The 21,676-nt window shown below is 34.3% G+C and overlaps 2 protein-coding genes across 5 annotated transcripts in view; one reads left to right on the forward strand and one right to left on the reverse strand.

Annotated features, from left to right (window-relative positions):
• Positions 1-507, reverse strand: part of LOC127868750 (bifunctional heparan sulfate N-deacetylase/N-sulfotransferase-like) — a 33,698-nt gene extending 33,191 nt beyond the window's left edge. The window contains exon 1 of the mRNA XM_052410773.1: positions 390-507. The gene's annotated coding sequence lies outside the window, so the exon portion shown is untranslated. The remainder of the gene's footprint in view (positions 1-389) is intronic.
• Positions 508-536: 29 nt separating this feature from the next.
• LOC127868753 (manganese-dependent ADP-ribose/CDP-alcohol diphosphatase-like) lies at positions 537-17,486 on the forward strand. Of its 4 annotated transcripts, none has more exons than XM_052410781.1 (3): positions 537-615; positions 10,257-10,925; positions 14,857-17,486. In XM_052410781.1, the coding sequence occupies exons 2-3, from the start codon at positions 10,262-10,264 to the stop codon at positions 15,162-15,164; spliced, it is 972 nt and encodes a 323-aa protein (XP_052266741.1). In that variant the 5' UTR covers positions 537-615; positions 10,257-10,261; the 3' UTR covers positions 15,165-17,486. The 4 variants fall into 4 exon arrangements, with proteins under 4 accessions (XP_052266741.1, XP_052266739.1, XP_052266740.1 ...); XM_052410779.1 differs by having other exon boundaries at positions 10,260-10,925; XM_052410780.1 differs by having other exon boundaries at positions 537-597.
• The last annotated feature ends 4,190 nt before the right edge of the window (positions 17,487-21,676 follow it).

A 21,676-nucleotide genomic window follows, 5' to 3' on the forward strand; every position in this document is an offset into this window, starting at 1 on the left:
CATTCTTTTGGACACTGCACAGTCTCAGTTTGGAACAACTTACCACAAGACATTATGACATGCGATATAGTAAATTTGTTCAAGTCTTGGCTAGACAAATTTTGGAGGGATAAGCGTTTTGACATATCAGAAGTTTATTAATTAAAGAAAATTTAATAACTTGGGACATTTGTAATAAACATAATTCAGACCGGAGAAGAGACATTAAAATTGTAGAAGTCTAAAGGGATCAACTAGCTTTAAAAGCTATGAAAGTCCCTAGAAGACACAAGGTACACAAGGTAGGTTTATGGACTAAAATAGCCTCAATATTGTCAGTAAGAATCGGATAATTGATAGACATTTATCTCTAATCACTTATATTTACATGTTCTGAGTGTAAGACTTACGTAAATGTTCAAGGAGGTAAGCTTGATTGATTAAACACATAGGCGAGCAGCAAATAATCATTTAGAATAAAACTACACCAAAATAAACATTTTTTATGTGACCAACGGTTTCATAAAAATATTTTTTTCGTAATATTAGCATTGAAACAACAACCACTAGGTTCGGCGAAAGAGAGATTTATTTTCGTCTATGATATCATTTGTGATGGTATAATTTACCAAACATGTACGCTTGTCTCTTCGTCTTTTAAACAATGTTCATTAGTTTCGGTTTTAACGCCTGGTCCACAGTGAGGAAATGGTTTGGGGTGGAAACGTCTTGTTACCATTATATTCACTATTCAGGGTGGCTGTCAGGGTTTCCCCTTGCTGTTTTTTTTTTAGTCAAATTGGGTCCATACAATCACCGAATAGCACCGAATAGCACTCAATTTCTCTCTATATATATGCAATATATCGTTTCTAGTGTGTGTTAACGAGTTTAATTAGTAATAAATGGTTATTTATGATTGTATGTTTATACTACATTTTGCCCAAAATGGTAAATATCGGCAATATACCGACCGAAAAGCACTTAATGTGAAGACCGAAAAGCACTCAATTTCTCGCTATATATATGAAAAATTGCGTTTCTATTGTGTGTAAACGGATTAAATTAGTTATAAATGGTTATATTTCATGCATATTTATACGACCCTGTGTTTATTATGAGGTATTAATGCCAGGTTTTTTTTTCCACTTTTTGGGAAGATAGCCCATGGCTTTGGAATTGGGAATTTTATCGGCATTTTCATGAAATTGGGAAAATAAATTCAATAGCCTTTTTTTCCACATGAAAAGTCCACTGATTAGGGAAATACTCAATTTGATATAACTCTTTATAATCATTCAAATTAAAAGAACAAAACCATATAATACTTTGTTAGATGTAATTGAATTGAAATTGAGATCAAATAAGCATTAGACATCTTTCTAAAAAAAAAAAAAAAAAAAAAATTTTTTTTTTTTTTTTTTTTTTTTAAATTGGGATTTTTTTTGCCACATTTTGGGAAAAAAGTATACTTTTTGGGATTGGGAACATAGCCGAATTTCGGCTATAAAATCGGGCCAAAAAAAACCCTGAATGCCCAAAATTGGATAAATATCGGCAATATACCGACCGAATGCACTTCATGTGAAGACCGAAAAGCACTCAATTTCTCACTATATATATATGAATGAATATCTAAAACAAACTTCTAATAAAAAAATGCATCAACATGCTTTTGAGTATGAGTTTCGTTAAAATAGAGGCCATTTTACAGAAAATTGATTTAAACGAAAATATAATTAATTAAAAAAAATAACCGATAAAGACCAATTTAGCGTTAAATTTCCCGGGTACGTTTTAGTATATTTACCGTACCCGGGGTACATGTAAATATACTTAAGAGTACCCGGGGTACATGTTAGTAGTACCCGAGCCGACAATGACCAATCGAGCATAACTAATAGCTTTTTATTGTTGTACTGTGTATATAAGTGCCGTTTATAATGGATTGAAAAGATGTACATATTTATTTAGTCAATAATGACTTCGTTAAATATTGATTTAAGTTTAAAGATAAAGCACAAGCACTCAATTTCTCTCTATACTTAATATAGTCAATGATGACTTCGTTAAATATTGATTTAAGTTTAAAGATAAAGCACAAGCACTCAATTTCTCTCTATATTTAATATAGTCAATGATGACTTAGTTAAATATTGATTTAAGGTTAAAAATAAAGCACTATATATATGAGGCGCGTTCTGAGAAAAATGGGCTTAATGCATGTGCGTAAAGTGTCGTCCCAGATTAGCCTGTGCAGTCCGCACTGCTAATCAGGGACGACACTTTTCGCCCAAACTTGATTTTCGGTGAGGAGTGACTTCCTTGAAACTAAAAATACCATTAGAGCGGAAAGTGTCGTCCAGGATTAGCCTGTGCGGACTGCGTAGGCTAATCTGGGATGACATTTTACGAACATGCATTAAGCCCCTTTTTCTTCCCAGAACACGACTCATATATACATGAGGTAGTTTGCCAACATAATGAATATGTTGCCCAGCTCTTGCCACGTGGAGGCCACCTCTTGTAAGAGCCAAATTTTGAAAAAAGGGTCGAAATAATCCCAAATATTATAGCAAGAAATACAAAAAAAAATAACCGGAAATAGTCCCATTTGTATAAACAAGAAATTAAATATTTGCAGCTGTTTGTAATGAAATAAAACTCTACAGCTTAAGATAAGCTTGTCTGTCAATGATTATGTTACCCTCAATTTAAAATCAGATTATAGAAAGTAATGATATGTAAAAAAATATCCAGGACATACACCGGCATATGGGACGCAATGTGTATATAAATATATGGTACATAATAACTAATAAGTGGTACATAATATAAAAACATAGAATAAAAAATTGATAAACTATATATACAACTATGTTACATATACATATGCAAAGAAGGTAGTAAAGTTAGAATAAAAGATAGATTAAACAAAATAAAAACTAGATACAACTATGTTACATAGACATGTGCAAAGAAGGTAGTAAAATTAAAGGTTGATTTATAAATCATGTTTCATCGCGACAATATGTTCATTGATTCATTTAATTTTTTTTCTTTATTTCGGTTATCAGTGTAAAAACGATGGTATTAAGGAGTTACTAAACAGTAAAATACCCAACAGCGGTCGGGATTAATGCACTTGGCCGCTAGATGAATAATTATATACAACTATTCTGGGCAAATTTATAATTTCAAAAAAATTTTAGTTAGTGTTGTTATTCACTTTCAATAAATATATCAGTTCTTTTTCTCAACCTAATTCCTGTTGTGTGCTACTGTTTCTTATCAAAATTATATATATTACAATACACCATCAGTGGCCGAGCGCAGAATACTGCGCTTGGCCGCTTTAAAAAATGTGGAATGCATCAAATTGAATGTCAAATTCCGATTGTATAAGAAAAAACTGTTATTTTATATAAATAAATCAAGCACGTAAACTTAAAAAAAAAAAAAAGATATTTCTTTATTTAATGTAGAATTTTGCAAAATTAACGAGCTTTATATATAACAATGTTATATTACTTCTTTCTGGTTGAGTAAAAAAACACAAAAAACATGTATAACATATAATATTTGTACATAATTTATAAAAAAAAAAAATAATGATGCACATGATATTTTATAATTTTGTTAAGTGTGCGTGCCATTGAACGTTGAGTTAAGGGGGAGATGTGTATTAAATTACACATAATTAAAAGCTGATACTATTCTGTCAGCTTGATTTATAAATCATGTTCCATCACGCCAATATATCCATTGTTTCATGAAATTGTAACGCCATCAGACCCGAATGAATACACAATTTATTACAAGCACGTAAATAACAATTACTATAATAAAACAGGGGAAGTCTACACTGTGTATTAGCAACCTGCTGTGGTGATCTTATCAGTTCAATACACAGGAACATGGCTACTGTACTGAAATTGGATTTACAGCCAAAATAACTGTTTTCATTTCAGTCTACACTGTGTATTAGCAACCTGCTGTGGTGATCTTATCTTATCAGCTCAATACACAGGAACATGGCTACTGTACTGGAAATATCGGATTTGCAGCCAAAATAACTGATTTCATTTATTGCTGAAGTGGTGTACTTTAACAATTAACAACGCGAATTGATCCACCTCACCGTTGCACATTTTTTTTTAAATTAATTAATTTACTGAGTTAATTAAAGACGGCGCTAATAAAGTGTGAAGGTGGAAATTAAGAAATAAGATCTATTTTCGCATGACACTGAATACACATGATACATAGATAAAATATAAATAAGACACATTTGATACTTTCCTTTCTCCAAAAAATTAGCACATAGTCACATATATATAAGATAGATGAAAGACCAGAAAACAATAAATCTAAGACAAATTTGCCTCTTTCAGTAGGTTAGGGAGGGGAAATATACGGGTTTCACGTTGACACGTTGTTTTTTCAGCACTTATTGGGGGAGCTATTGAATTTCAAGTGTACATGTTGATTTTTTGTATCTTCAATAATCCATTGTAATTGATTTAACGCACACGCGCCTTTTTAAATTTGTGTTTGAGCTGAAAATTAATAGTCATAGTAAAATGCGTGTTAAGTTACCAGCGTACACTCGATACTCGCGCAATGAATGGTTTTAATGGAACGATTAAAATCGCTATTATTAATACAAAGCACATTAACTAAAAGTCATGCTGCAATTTCTATTTAAGAGTTTCACGTCAATTAGAAATTTAAAACATATACATCAATTTACGTATAAGATGATAAACACCATGAAGTGCTTTTCGGTTGGTACATTGCCGATATATTTATAACTTGCTACCAGTTGTTTATAAAAAATATATATAATATTCGATATTTAACATGACTGTCTCAGTCCTCTAAACCGAAATGATCCGTAAAATATAATAGTGTCTTTGTGTCGTATGAACGAATCTGCACTAAAACTAAGATTAGATTCACATCGTACATCGAATAATTAATTGAGCAAATGTAATTCAACAAAACTGTACATTAATTCACACGAGCCGCACTGTTCGGACATGAATGAAAGGCGCCGATCATAACACAACTTCTCGTCATTATCTGGAATATAATTAATTGAAGGTGCGAAAATCTATTTCCACACTGCTTTGTGCTGATTAAAGAAGCCTACCGGCCGTTCGTTCACAAGTTGTTAATGATGACGTCAGACCTTAAAATTAAGTTTTAATCTGAACAGACATTGACTCAATAAATATGTTCATCTTTTCAATCCATTAAAATCGGCCATTATAGTTAACTTTCATGTATATATAGAGAACTTGAGTGCTTTTCGGTGATTCTCTGCTGTCGCGGGAGTGCTTTTCGGTCTTCACATGAAGTGCTTTTCGGTCGGTATGTTGCCGATATTTATCCAATTTTGGGCATTAATACCTCATAATAAACACAAGGTAGTATAAATATGCATGAAATATAACCATTTATAACTAATTTAAACCATTTACACACAATAGGAACTCAAATATTATATATATAGCGAGAAATTGAGTGCTTTTCGGTCTTCACATGAAGTGCTTTTCGGTCGGTATATTGCCGATATTTATCCAATTTTGGGCAAAAATACCTCATAATATACACAAGGTAGTATAAATATGCATGAAATACAACCATTTATAACTAATTTAAACCGTTTACACACAATTGAAACGCAAATATTCATATATATAGCGAGAAATTGAGTGCTTTTCGGTCTTCACATGAAGTGCTTTTCGGTCGGTATATTGCCGATATTTATCCAATTTTGGGCATAAATACCTCATAATAAACACAAGGTAGTATAAATATGCATGAAATACAACCATTTATAACTAATTTAATCTGTTTATACACAATAGAAACGCAATTTTTCATATATATAGAGAGAAGTTGAGTGCTTTTTCGGTCGGTATATTGTCGATATTTACCATTTTGGGCACAATGTAGTATAGATATACACTCATATAACCATTTATTACTAATTAAACCCGTTAACACACACTAGAAACGATATATTGCATATATATAGAGAGAAATTGAGTGCTTTTCGGTGCTATTCGGTGCTTTTCGGTGTATGGACCGAGCCAAATTCACCTTTTTTGGCAAAATTCTTCTATTTTTGGCTATTTTATAAGTTTTAATGAAGAAAAAATTGTAGCCAAATAAAAATTTCTTTAACCGAATAGGTCAATTTGTAGCCATTGGCTAATTAGGCGAATGGCAGAGTAAACCCTGATGTATTCATATTGAAGCACACAACTACACTACAGACTAGTACTAGTAGTACAGGTCACTTCAACAAGACCTCAAAAACAAAACCTCAGGTCAACCCTGTCTTTAAGTGTTTGTACAAATGCACAGGATACGGTCAAGCCATCTTCTTGTGTCATTAGGAGAGGAATGCCAGTCTCTATGTGCTTGAAGTCCCTAATGTTTTTTAATTATGTTTTTGCAATAACCTTTCAATGCATAGGCCAAAAAAAATTGGTCAGTTTCCGGTCGCCCGACCGTGTCTCCCCAATCAACGCTGACCCTCAACTTTTTATTAGGGTTGCCCAAAAAAATAATTTGATTTTCGTTCATATGAGATGTAATATCAAGCAAACAAAGCATATTTATTTTATGCTTTCCGGTGGTTTATAGAGAAATATCAGTGAATTAAAACTGATAATTTCACTGTTTCAAATAATGAAAATTATCAGTGAAAGTTATCGATAATTTTCACTGTTTATGTTAAATGACATCATTTTTTTGACGAAATGACATCATTTTCCCAACAAAATTCTTAAGTTAAACTCTTTAACAATGTATATAAATTGTGAAATTAAGCATAAAATAAAAAGCAAATTTGTTGGGTTTGGTGGATTATCGATTTTAATTTACTTGTGATCATATAAAATATATATTTTCTATGATGACTCGTAATTAAAATAGATAATCCACTGAATCCAACAAATATCCTCTTTATACATGTATACATGCAGTGTCCGAAAAATCTGGGGCCCGGAGGCTACCAAAATTTTTCATCGCGCTACTGAAATTTTCAAGCTCACGCCCGCCAGGCTACTATAATTCTATAAGAGCAGTAGCCCGATTTATTGACAGACATACGTAGAATAAACACGCTGACCATGTGTTAGTACACTGTGTATTGCTTATAATCCGATAACAAAGTGCAATCAATTATCTAATCAGTCACTGATCACTTGCGGTAATGTCGATTGTAAACAGTAACAGTGTATTTTAATCATCCAATCAGAATCAACATTTGTCGTCTGCTAATGAGAACGAGTTGGATAGTTTGCGCACATGATGCAACGTCATTTCGCAATTTGAAATTCTTTGTTAACTGCAACAATGAGTAATAGCGACAACGTTTTTGATGTCGTTAAATATTCAAGGACGCCGAACATTAAAGAAATAAAAACAATAGCGGATTCTTCAAAACGGTAATGAAACCGAAAATGAATATTAATAACAATGGTGTGAACGCGGTTAAGACCTGCTAATAACAGTGGAACCCCTCTAAACCGGACAACCCCAGGACCGACAGGAAATTCTGGTTTAGAGAGGATTTCCGTTTAGAGGGGACTTTGAGTCTTTGACTATTTTGCTTTCAGAAAGTCTATTACATAGCCTACTGTAGAAAAAACACTTTCAGCAAATTTTAATAGTTTATTTACATATATCAGCAATATAAATTTTAATAGTTTATTTACATATATCAGCAATATCAGTCACGACATAAATCAAACAGTGCACCCTGAAAAAAGAAAATTTTAAACATGTATGCATTTGTTATGTGAATTTACTTTTTTCGCACGATATCCCCGATCGTCGATTTTCCTACCCCATATTTCTCTGACAGCATCTTCAGTGTAGGTTTAGGGGACATCTCTTACTCTTTTATCAATTTGATTTTGTCTTGTAGAGACAATTCCACGCGCATTCGCTTAGAAGGAGGTTCATATATTTTTAGTCTTACCGGTAGTTATCTTAATTAACAATTTGAAAATCTAAATGAATATCTTAATGCAACTGCTTCAATAACTTTGCAAATCACCATTTTATATGACACTAAAATAGCAATTGTAATAAACAACACAACATTAAATATCATTGAGATTATTAAAATTTAGCATGACTTCCTTCATCAAAAACAAAACACACTAAATTACTCTATGTATGTTTTCAGTACTAATTATAATCAGTATTATCACCTCCATTGATCGATATATGTACATCACAGGACAAGTATCTTTAAATTGTTTTGCGATTTTTACAGTTTGCAATTTTTTCGACCACCGTTATTAATTTCACGAGTCTTTAATTCGCTATTCACAACTTTTTGACACTAGGTCTAAGGTGCAATAAACTCGCCCTGAGCGGTTTAGAGAGGTACAATTTCGTATGGAATGACCCAATTTTGAATCAAAGAATGACCGGTATTCGGAATTGAGGGGATTCCGGTCTTGAGGAGATATTTTACGTATGGTTTTATTGGGGGAAAATGGGACTGGACAATTTGTCCGGTTTAGAGAGGATTCCGGTATAGAGAGGATCCGGTTTAGAGGGATTCTACTGTAGTTTGCATTGTCAATTAATGATTGGATTAAAGGAGCGACTGTTAATCGATAATCCCATATATGCCCAATTTATATTTTTAAAACCAAATTATGGGTGATTAATATAGTAGTTGCAATAATACAACTCTCAGCTATATTGACCCTCCGAGTCGCTGGGAATAAGCTCCCAATCAGGACCATTGTATTGCAACATGTGTAAACCACCTGACACGGTTTGCACACGTCGTGAATGACCCTTGCAGACAGGTGTTTACCGAACACCGCGGTCTGTTGCAGTCACCGTGGTCCGCCCCCCACCCCTCTGTGTACATCAGACTTCTTGCTGTATTATGTATATGTATGTATACATATTATGTATATGTAAATGAAGAAATAAAATAAAGATAAAAACTTGCCTCTTATCATTTTGTAGGTTAATTTTATGGGCTACCAAATATTTTTATTGGTAGCCCAGTGGGCTACCTGAAAAATAAGAAATTTTTCGGACACTGAAACATGTTTTTCTTATTATAAGCTTTAGTAGCCTTCCATTCTAGTACCCGAAAGACAAACATTTTTTTTTTTTAATCTCTACCTACGGACCCTGATTTTTTTTCCAAGGAGACCCCAAACGGACCTTTTTTTTTGGCCTTACTAGGGTTGACTCTACGAGTTCAGGGGCAGAACTGAATGTTCTGATAGAAAACATGTGCTGCCTAATCATTTGTTTTACTCGGATATTTCTATTGGTGATAATTACTATATATCTATAAACTAAAGAATCTAAAAATCGCCACATTACCCACATGGCCACACCTATGATTTCTTGTTTGTATCAACTTGCTTCATATTATGGCATGCAGCATTGGGGTATTCTTGTCATTATTGTGACAAAGTATAGTTCAAATTGCTGTTTTCATACATTTTCTTATAAATATTATATAAGTATTTATTTTAATTTTAGTGTTTTTAGACTTTTTGTCATGAAACAATAATACATGTACCAATAAATGTTTTTAATCCATCAGCAGCTACTGTTGCATTACGCATAAAGTAATTACCCCCCCTCCCCCATCCTTCCCATTCATTTGTCTGTTGGTGCATACAAGGTAAACCCCAAATGATATGTTTTGTATAACATCAAAGCTTCCGACAAAACTTTGATATTTGCACGGATGATGTCTTTTAACACAATCAAATCACCAGCATAAATTGACCTTATTTTGATGTTGAGTCTTGACATTGACCTGGTTTTGGATTAACCTTTTGCATGCTGGGAAATTTTTCGTCTGCTAAAATGTCATCTGCTGAAATTCTAAAATTAGCATTTTCTTCGATTTTTTTCCAAAGAATACTATAAGAACAGCAAACAGTTTGGATCCAGATGAGACGCCACGTTCTGTGGCGTCTCATCTGGATCCAAACTGTTTGCAAAGGCCTTTAAAATTCGGTTCCAGCACTGAAAGGGTTAAGAGTAATTCAGAAGGTCAAAAATTCTAAACAAAAATGACTTACTTATAAGCTTTGATACCATTCAACACTCAGCACAATCACATTACAGTATCTGAACTTATTTTGACATTGACATTTACCATGTTTTATCTTTTCCAATCTGCTTTACACCTATAGAGGGCAAAACTGTTTTACTAACAGCTCTTCAAGCTTTTCTGTCTTACTTTTTTTCATTTTTTTCAGCAGACATGGAATCAAAACTAATACTATCCTTCGGAGCAATAGCTGACATTCAGTATGCTGATATTGAGGATGGATACAATTTTGCTGGCACTCGTGAAAGGTACTACAGAACTGCTCTTAGGATGCTCAAGAGAGCTATCTCCTCTTGGAACAACAACGATAAAAGAAAACCAAGCTTTGTTCTACAACTGGGAGATATTATTGATGGCAAAAACAAGCCAATATCTGAAAGAGCGTTAAATTCTGTTCTTGGAGAATTTGCTCAATTTGATGGACCAGTGTATCATATATGGGGGAATCATGAATATTACAATTTTTCCAGAAAATTTCTTCTTGATTCTCCAATATATTCTGGTCTTGATAAGAATGTTGTTCCAGTGAAAAATAAGGCTTACTACATGTGTGTCCCTCATCCGCAGCTTCGAATACTTGCTTTGGACTGTTATGAAATTAGCCATTTGGCATGTCTGAAAGATTCAGAAGATTACAAATTGGCTAGCCGGTACTTGGAAATCAATGCCAATGAGGATGTAAATTGTTGCAAGGGACTAGAAGGTACAAATGCAAGGTTTGTTCAGTACAATGGGGCACTTAGTACCGAGCAAATAGATTGGATTGACAAAAACCTGACAGAAGCTGAACAGATGAAACAGAATGTGATTGTTATAGGTAAATATTGGTGCTCTATTTACCTCTATCACAAGAATTGCAGGGCTTTTCACCCTTATATAACAGGGGCTGAAATTTGGCCCCTTCCCAATTGAAAACAAGGTATTTTTTTTCCCAAAATTGAAAGAGGAATTTCCCAAATTGTAAAAAAAAAATAATAATCATATTTTTTTCTTTTTTTTACTTAGACATATTGGGCATCTCCAAAATTGAAAGCAATGAGCTCTAATATGATTAAGAATGCACCACAATGTGTATTTTAATACTTCTGCACAATAAAAAAGATCCTGTTTAAAAAAAAAATACAAACACGGTCTTCCCAAAATGAGCAGTTATCGCACATGAAATTCCCAATTTGAAAGGCTAGGGTCTCGTCCCAATTTCCTGATGAAAAGCCCTGAATAATTGTCACATGTGATACCCTTCTTCCTACTACCTGTAAAGGTCAAGGTAACACTTAAGAGGTCAAAGGTCAAGTTCAGCCATAAGACAGCTTGAAAATTACTGTTTCAGCAATAACTTTGCCATATAAACCAATGGATTTAAAATAAAAAACTTAGCACAACTGCAAACCATCAAATGATGATGCGTAGCATGTTCACCCGTCTCCCAATCTAAAGTGTTAAGGTCACTCTTTAGAAGTCAAATGTCAAACACACAGAAACTAAAAAACATTTGCTGCTTGATGGCTGAGACATTAAAAATATTAACCAGCATCGGGTTTGCACTTTTTCAAATTAACAAGAGTAACTGCCCATTTCAAAATACATTTTTATTAGCTCATCTATTTTTTGAAAAAAAAAAGAAGAGCTATTGTCATCACCTTGGCGTCGTCATCTGCGTCCGGTTAAGTTTTGCGTTGAGGTCCACTTTTCTCATAAAGTATCAATGCTATTGCATTCAAACTTGGTACACTTACTTACAATCATGAGGGGACTGGGCAGGCAAAGTTAGATAACTCTGGCTTGCATTTTGACAGAATTATGTGCCCTTTTTATACTTAGAAAATTGAAATTTTTTGTTAAGTTTTGCATTTAGGTCTATTTTATTCCTTAAGTATCAAAGCTATTGCTTTCATACTTGCAACACTTACTAACTATCATAAGGGGACTGTGCAGACAAAGTTATGTAACTCTGACTGGCATTTTGACAGAATTATGTGCCCTTTTTATACTTAGAAAATTAAAAATTTGGTTAAGTTTTGTGTTTAGGTCCACTTTTTTCTTAAAGTTTCAAAGCTATTGCTTTCATACTTGCAACACTTACTAACTATCGTAAGGGGACTGTGCAGGCAAAGTTATGTAATTCTGACTGGCATTTTGATGGAATCATGCGCCCTTTATACTTGAAAATTTGGTTAAGTTTTGTGTTTTGGTCCACTTTACCCCTAAAGTATCATAGATATTGCTTTCATACTTGGAACACTCGCAAACTATCATAAGGGGACAGTAAAGGACAAGTTGTATAACTCTGGTTGTCATTTTTACAGAATATGGCCCTTTTTTGACTTAGTAACTTTGAATATATGGTTACATTTTGTGTTTAGATCCACTTTACTTCTAAAGTATCAAGGCCATTGCTTTTAAACTTCAAATACTTTCATGCTATCATGAGGGTACTGTACCTGGCAAGTTGAATTTACCTTGACCTTTGAATGACCTTGACTCTAAAGGTCAAATTATTAAATTTTGCTAAAATTGCCATAACTTCTTTATTTATGATTAGATTCGATTGATACTTTACAAAACAACTCTTACCTGACATACCACAATAGACTCCACCCAAACCATCCCCCACGCCCCCCCCCCCTCAATCCCCCCCCCCCCCACCCTAATCCACGCTCAATCCCCCCCCCATTATTATTTTTTTAATTAAAGATCATCTAATAAATGACCACCACACCCTCACACTATGCCCCCCACCAAAAAAAAAAAATAATTTATGCCCCCGGTAGGGTGGCATATAGCAGTTGAACTGTCCGTCAGTATGTCAGTCAGTCTGTCCGTCCGTCTGAAAAAAACTTTAACATTGGCCATAACTTTTTTACTTTTGAAGATAGCAACTTGATGTTTGGCATGCATGTGTATCTCATGGAGCTGCACATTTTGAGTGGTGAAAGGTCAAGGTCATCCTTCAAGGTCAAAGGTCAAAAAAATACATATAAAAATTCAAAGCGGTCAAATGTAAAAAAATGGCGTCTGTCCGTCCGAAAAACGTTAACATTGGCCATAAATTTTGTAATATTAAAGATAGCAACTTGATATTTGGCATGCATGTGTATCTCGTGAAGCTGCACATTTTGAGTGGTGGAAGTTCAAGGTCAAGGTCATCCTTCAAGGTCAAAATAATAAAATAATTCAAAGCGGCGTTCTCATGAAGCTGCCCATTTTGAGTGGTGGAAGTTCAAGGTCAAGGTCATCCTACAAGGTCAAGGTCATCCTTAAAGGTCAAAGGTAAAAACAAATATAACAAAATCAAAGCGGCGTTCTCATGAAGCTGCACATTTTGAGTGGTGGAAGTTCAAGGTCAAGGTCATTCTTCAAGGTTAAGTTCATCCTTCAAGGTCAAAGGTAAAAAAAATAAATCAAAGCGGCGTTATCATGAAGCTGCACATTTTGAGTGGTGGAAGTTCAATGTCAAGGTCATCCTTCAAGGTCAAAGGTAAAAAAAAAATTCAAAGCGGCGTTATCTTGAAGCTGCACATTTTGAGTGGTGGAAGTTCAAAGTCAAGGTCATCCTTAAAGGTCAAAAAAAAAATCAAAGAAGCGTTCTCATGAAGCTGCACATTTTGAGTGGTGGAAGTTCAATGTCAAGGTCATCCTTCAAGGTGAAAGGTCAAAAAAATATTTCAAAGCGGCGGTCTCATAAAGCTGCACATTTTGATTGGTGGAAATTCAAGGTCAAGGTCATCCTTCAAGGTCAAAGGTAAAAAAGAACAAAACATTTTTCAAATAAATTTCCACAAATTACCACCATCACAAGACAAAATATTGCATAGTCTAAGAGGTCAAAGGTCATCTCTGTCCATCAAAAAGCTTGACAATTCCTGTCCCAGCCATACATTTGCCATATATTGATGGATTATTTATTCTATTAAATGGTCACACACCTAAATGATCAACCCACCCACATTATACCCCCCCCCCCCTCTCCATGATGGCTTACGTTATACTGTAAGCACTCGAATAGTGGAGCGCGCTGTCCTCTGATAGCTCTTGTTATCCCCCCCCCCCCCCCAAAAAAAAAAACAAACATTTTTTAACATGTTAGTAAAAAACTATTGCTTCTAAAGGGGTGAAACTGTACATACATATAAATCAACATGTGAATTTTTGCACTTGGTTTTTTTCTCAGATGATTTTGCTGTCCTGGAGTTTTGTTCCCCTTTATGCACAAAAAAGGAAAATAATTATCTGGTGACTTGCACAGTATTGCTGCCACAGTGCTTAAACTTTACAAACCTTTTTACCAGTATGTGAACATGCACACCACAAATGTTTTCGTTTGGATGGTTTTTTATGTTGTTTTTTTTCATACAAAAAAAGACATATTTGTAAATTATATAACCAGCATATTAACTTGCCCACCATCATATGTTCGTTTCAGATTTGTTTTTTGTACATAACCAAATGAATGGCCCTTTTTAGCAAATTTAAGTCATGCAAAACAAAGTACCCGGTACATGTATTACTGCTAGTAGGATGAAACTTTATATATGTTTTTTCCATGATGAGAAATTGAGCACCTCCATAGTTTTGTTCAGAATTCTTCAGCATTGAAGAAGTTTTGAGACAAATAGAGGAATATGGAGGAATCCTTGTTCTACAAACACATTTAGATTTTCCCTTTTGTTTAAACATATTTTTGCAAATTTCCTTTCAAGAATTATTAATATTTTCAAATCTTGTTGAACATTTCTTTCTACCCACAGGTCATTGTGGTGTGTGTCCGGGATCCATCGATAGCTCTTGCCTTTGTTGGAATGCGCCGGAGGTCCTGCAAGTGCTGCAGTCCCACAGTAGTTGCATGGTGGCATATCTGGCGGGCCATGATCATTTCGGGGGAATGGCATGCGATGATCAAGGAATCATGCATATTACTTTTCCTGGTGTTGTGGAAAACAAGAGTGAGGCTGATTTTGGCACATTTTACATGTACGAGGACAGACTTGAGCTTGTTGGCAATGGAAGAGCCCAAACATTGACACTGCGGCTACGGTACATGTCAGGAATCAGTTAAATCTGAATTCTTCTACCTATGCATGTACAAATTTGTGTGTAAAATGTTTGTTAATTTACATTTTTACATAATATTTTATCAAAACTAACTGTGATAGTGTTTATACCCCCCCCCCCTTTGAAGACGATGGCATATAGCAGTCAAATTTGTCTGTCTGTACATCTGTGCAAAGTTTTCTAAATCAGCCACATTGTACCACCATACATGTATTTGCAAGGACTATGAAATAATTTGGCACAAATGTCAAACACCATAATACATGGTGTCTCGTGTTCCACTATTTTCCTGACCTCAAATATCAAGGCAGCACAAAGAGGCCAAAGGTCAAATTTTGCCATTAACAGGTTGAACATTCCTTTTAGCAATTACTTAGATATATATTTATAGATATAAAAATTACCTACAAAAAGTGACCAACTTCACAAGACAATACGTTGCGTCACTCTTTATCGAAGGTCAAGGTCCCACTTTTTGGTGAAGGGTCAAATTTTGTTATAAACAGCTTCAACATTCCTGTGTCAGCCATAAGCATGCCATAATATACTGATTTATTTTGAAATAAATTACAACAGATAACCACCCTCACAAGATGTCGTGTAGCGTTTAACACCCATCTCCCTACCCCAAAGTTCAAGGTCACACTTAGTGTTCAAAGATCAATTTTGTCCATAAAAAGCTTAAAAATTCCAGTGTTAGCAATACCTGTGCCATAAATTGACGGATTTTCACTGATCTCCCTAGTTCAATGGTCAATTTTACAGGAGTCAATTTTAATACAGCTTTAAATTGCCTGTCTCAGCCGGATCTTTGCCATCCCTTTAGAAGAAGGCAGCATTTAGCAGTTACACTGTAAATCTGTGTGAAGCTTCCTGTCTCAGCCATTTTGTTGTATATTGATGGATTTTGAAATAATTTTGCTCAAATGTCAACCATCATGGACAACATGTCCCATCTTACACCCATCTACCTAACTCAAAGATCAAGGCCATACTGATATTTCAAATGTCAAATGTTATGTTGCCATAAACTGCTTGAACATTCAAACACTGTACCTCAGCTATAACTTTGCCATATATGTATGGATTTTGAAATAAATTTCCACAAGACAAAATATTGCATAGTCTAAGAGGTCAAAGGTCATCTTTGTCCATCAAAAAGCTTGACAATTCCTGTCCCAGCCATACATTTGCCATATATTGATGGATTATTTATTTAGTGGGCACACATATAAACCATCATAAGATGATGCATCACATGTAAAATCTGTCTGCATTCCAAGAATGTCAAGGTCATTCTTAGAGGTAAAAAGTCAAATTTGACTATGAAACAGCTTGTTTTTTTACATTAAGGGGCATCCGTGTCCTATGGACACATGTCTTTTTATCTCAACTATTATATATAAAATATATATAGTGGAGCTATCCTACTCACACCGGCGTCAGCTTAAGCGTCTGCGTTAGCGTGCAAATGTAAAAGTTTTCGTATTACCCCAAATATTTTCTTTGTCCCTTGGCATATTGCTTTCATATTTTGCATACTTGTTTACCAACATGACCCCAACCTATAAACAAGAGCAGACAACTCTATCAGACATTTTGTCATAATTATGGCCCCTTTTCCACTTAGAATATGCATCAAATGTTAAAGTTTGAGTACTACCCCAACTATTTTCAATGTCCCTTGACATATTGCTTTCATATTTTGCATACTTGTTAACCATCATGACCCCAACCTATAAACAAGCACAGACAACTGTATCAAGCATTTTGACAGAATTATTGCCCCTTTTATACTTTGAATATGCATGTTATTGATAAATCTATGTTAAAGTTTGCGTACTACCCCAAATATTTCCTATATCCTTTGACATATTGCTTTAATATTTTGCATACTTCTTTACCAACATGACCCCAACCTATAAACAAGAGCAGACAACTGTATCAAGCATTTTGACAGAATTATTGCCCCTTTTATACTTAGAATATGCATATTATTGATAAATCTATGTTAAAGTTTGCGTACTACCCCAAATTATATTTCCTTTATCCTTTTACATATTGCTTTTAAATTTTGCATACTTGTTTACCAACATGACCCCAACTTATAAACAAGAGCATACCACTGTATCAAGCATTTTGACATTCTTATTGCCCCTTTTACACTTTATATAATTGAACATTTTGCTTAAATTGCCATAACTTCTTTATTTGTGATCACATTTTATTATTACTTTCACAAATTTACACTTACCTGAATACCACAATGGATTCCAACCAAACAATACCCCGCGCCCATACTCAGAATCCCTTCCCCCCAACCTCCCCCCCCCCCCCCCAATTTTTTTTTTAAACATCATCTAATAAATTACCACACCCCACATTATACCCCCCTCTCACTCCACACCTCCCTACCCCCCCCCCCCCCCCAATTTTTTTTTTAAACATCATCTTATAAATTACAACACCCCACATTATACCCCCTCTCATCCCCCATACCCCCCCCCCCCCTACCACCCCAAAAAAATAGTGTTTGTCTTTTTTAGCTCACCTGAGCACAACGTGCTCATGGTTAGCTTTTGGGATCGCCTTTTGTCCGTAGTGCGTTGTGCGGCGTCAACATTTGACTTGTTAACTCTCTAGAGGCCACATTTATTGTCCAATCTTCATGAAATTTGGTCAGAAGATTGGTCTCGATGATATCTTGGATGAGTTAGAAAATGGTTACGTTTGCTTGAAAAACATGGCTGCCAAGGGGCGAGGCATTTTCCTTATATGGCTTTAGTAAAATCTTGTTATCACTCTAGAGGCCGATCCTCATGAAACTTGGTCAGAAGATTCATCCCAATGATATCTTGGACGAGTTCGAAAATGATGTTGGTTGGTTGAAAAACATGGCCGCCAGGGGGCAGGGCATTTTTCCTTATATGGCTATAGTAAAACCTTGTTAACACTCTAGAGGCCACATTTATTTTCCGATCTTCATGAAACTTGCTCAGATGATTTATCCTAATGATATCTTGGATGAGTTCAAAAATGGTAACCTTGGCTTGAAAAACATGGCTGCAAAGGGGCGGGGCACTTTTCCTTATATGGCTATATATGGCTATAGTAAAATCTTGTTAACTTTCTAGTTTGCTCAATCTTCATAAAATTTGGTCAGAACATTGGTTTCCTGTGTAGTAAAGTTTGGTTTTATTATGTCAATATTATGTGATATTAACTGTATTATGTAATGTTTCATAACACAGAATTTTCATAGTTAACAAAACTGTTTTAGTCATTAACACTTATGATAAGCCTTTCAACTAAGAGATTACTGAAAGAAAGACAACATGTACATGATTTTGCAGTATTTATGCAGTATTTATCTCCCTTGTTTAATCTGCTTCATTAATCTATTTTTAGTTCTGCTCTGGAATTTGGGAAGATATTGATCATTGATAAATGCACTATTCTGAGGGAAAATTGACTACTCTGCCGTCTCTTCTGAACCGTATAAAATAAGCTGTTTTGGCTGATTTAAACACCTCTTGATGCTTTCTTAAAAAGTTAACAGCTCTTAAAAAGGTTGGAATTTTGAAATAATTAAACTCTAAATTATTTTTAACACCAGCATCAAGACATTTTGGCATTATTTTCTAAATTATCTTTATTATTTAGATTATTTCTATTTGGCATTTTCTAAATTAGAAAGACTGTATTCTATTTCAATAACTTTAGTAAATTTTTCTTATTTTTACATTTGATTCACTGAAGTTTTCTAATCTCCATAAATATTGTTCTTTAGATTAAATTAGACCTATTTTGTAAACTAGATTTTTGAAGCACTTTCTAGACTAACAGTAACTTATATTTATATCAGTTTTTTTGACAGATTTTGAACTTCTGTTTACATTCATTAAGGTATTTGCTGTATGTTGTTCATTTTTGTAACGGTACTTAGATTCTTTAGACTTGGCTTGTACCTGTTCTTAATTTTCTGTCATTGTTCTTCATTTTCTGAGTTCTTGGAATAAAAATAAGTTATTTTTGTTAAAGCTGCCTTGGTTTTCAATTATAAATAAATTCTTTGAGTGTATTTAGGCGTCCCTGACTGAACGCCTTTAGTTAATTGAATTACAACCAGTCAGTATAGTCATCCTGACCGGAAATAAGAGTTTGTCAAATAAATATTTCCGCATTACATAAGTGCTCACAAAGTTACATAACTTGTAACCGTCCTGTGACCGGTTCATTTGCGTTAGCCAAGGAGACCGCACAACCACACCTTGATAGGACAGTTGAGTTTGACAATGGTTTGGATCGGTAAAAAAAACATGGCCGCCAGGGGGAGTGGTCTTTTTCCTTATATTTATATAGTAAAAAAGCTTGTGAACACTCTAGAAGTCACATGTTTTGCCTAATCATCATGAAATTTTGTCAAAACATTAGTTATGTGTATGTCTCGGACGAGTTTGAAAATGGTCATGATAAGTGAAAAAACATGGGCCAGGGAGTGGGGCAGTTTTCTTTATATGTATATAGTGACAACATGTGAACAGTCTAGAAGACACATTTTTTTCCCAATCTTCATGAAATTTGGACATATCTTGGAAGAGTTAAAAAATGGTTCAGGTCTGTTAAAAAAACATGGCCGCCAAGGGGCCATTTGTTGTTCATTCTTCATGATACTTGGTTAGAACATTTGTTCCATTGATATCTTGGGCTGCAAAGAACAGGTCGTTTCTTTTTATCTCAGGTGAGCGACTTTGGGCCTTTCAGACCCTCTTGTTTTATTTTTGAAGGTCATCTTATAAAAGACCACACCCACATTATACCCCCTCTCAACCCCCCCCCCCCCCAAAAAAAAACAATTTTTATTTTGTTCCTTTTTTATTTTTGAAAGAGGGTCTAATAAATTATTGAATATGGACAATTTCCCCATGATGGCTTACGTTATGCTGTCAAGCACTCGAATGGTCGAGCACGCTGTCCTATGACAGCTCTTGTTTATCATACGGTGTTTTATTTTGTCTTTCTATATTGATGTTCACAATCAAATTCCTGATGTTCTGTTATAAATTGCCAAGTATTTGTGTTTACTTGTACTAAATACAATAAATATATTTGCCACAGTGTAAATCATAATGCATAGATTTTTCTGACAGTGCATTTAACATATTGCTGCAAGAACTGGTTTTCCACCTCTGCATACCCATTGTTATTTCAAAAATAGAATAAATGAGGCTGTGTTAATACTTTTTGAACAATTTTTGGTATACAGGTAGTTTTTACTGGACATTTCCTTCGATAAAATATGTTATCATGCATACATGGAGATTTTAAAGAAATATGTATTTTTGCACTGTTTTATTTCATATTGCTTATGCTTGCAAAGAAGGGAATGTAGAATTTGCACCGCCCATCCTCTTTGGCTTGGTAGGTTTGTGTCGAGATTTTTGTCAGCTCTACAACTTTTTACCTCCCTGGGGGGATTTTATTGTAACTTCGGAGTATAAATATCCCATAACCAGACAATTTGTTGCGTACAATTCTTTTTTGCACTCAGTGAAATGTAAGGGTTGCAATTAACGGTAAAATTTCATTAACGTTGATTTCTATGACTGAAAGTGCCAATGAAGATATTCCCTGTTAGAAAGTAATGGGGGACAAAAATGCTGTTAAGTAATATTGACATTGTAAATATCTTTTGTGTATGATTATTTATTTGTGTGGTGGAACAAACACTGTACAACATATTTATATAATATGTTAGCTGCATGAAACTTGTGCATTACATACTTTGATAGCCAGAATCAAAGACCTATAATTATTTTATAGGTCTTGGCCAGAATAATTTGTAAAACATGTTTGGAAAAAAATATTGAATGGAACTTAAGACTAGTGTAAATTGTGGAACCTTAATTGGCCACAATTCTGAGCAGAGACCGTAAAATCATTTTAATTGATACATGTTTGCCTTTTGTTTTATGCACATTTATTATAAATTTGTAGAGGTAGTATTCATCAAAATCATGTGATATGTTGATGACCCTCAATTCACAAAGTGTTGCTTTCTATTATAAGGGAAGCAACTGAGAGCCTATGTGCATGTTTACGTAAGTTCAAATTGTCTACCTTGCTTGGGAGTAGGAAAATCGAATATGGTTTGACATCATTTGATTGACGCTTAAATGGAAAACAACCAAAAAGAAGTTTAGTACTAAAAGAAATTGAAAACTAACCATGTTAAATAAAGCATTTACGTGGTTTATCTTTTTTTATATTTTTTTTATAAATTAATCAGAAAAAATAGCATATTCTAAAGTGTTGTGACAAGTATGGTGTAGTGCTTGGATGTTTAGTTACCAATCCAATATACTGGTACTTGAAAATCAAACTATTACTCTGACAATATAATATGAAAGAACTTGGCCGAACGTCTTTAATATACCCGTTGCCATATACCAGCCAATGAAAGAAGATATTGATATGTGTCAAAATGTATATGCGCAGAAAACAAATGTCAACAAA

This window comes from Dreissena polymorpha, chromosome 2, assembly GCF_020536995.1.
Source record: "Dreissena polymorpha isolate Duluth1 chromosome 2, UMN_Dpol_1.0, whole genome shotgun sequence".
Lineage (NCBI taxonomy): Eukaryota > Metazoa > Mollusca > Bivalvia > Myida > Dreissenidae > Dreissena > Dreissena polymorpha.

Coding starts and splice junctions, on each gene's coding strand:
- LOC127868753 (XM_052410781.1), top strand. CDS start 10,262: ATGGAATCAAAACTAATACTATCCTTCGGAGCAATAGCTGACATTCAG. Junction 10,926..14,856: donor ACAGAATGTGATTGTTATAG/GTAAATATTGGT, acceptor TTCTACCCACAG/GTCATTGTGGTGTGTGTCCG.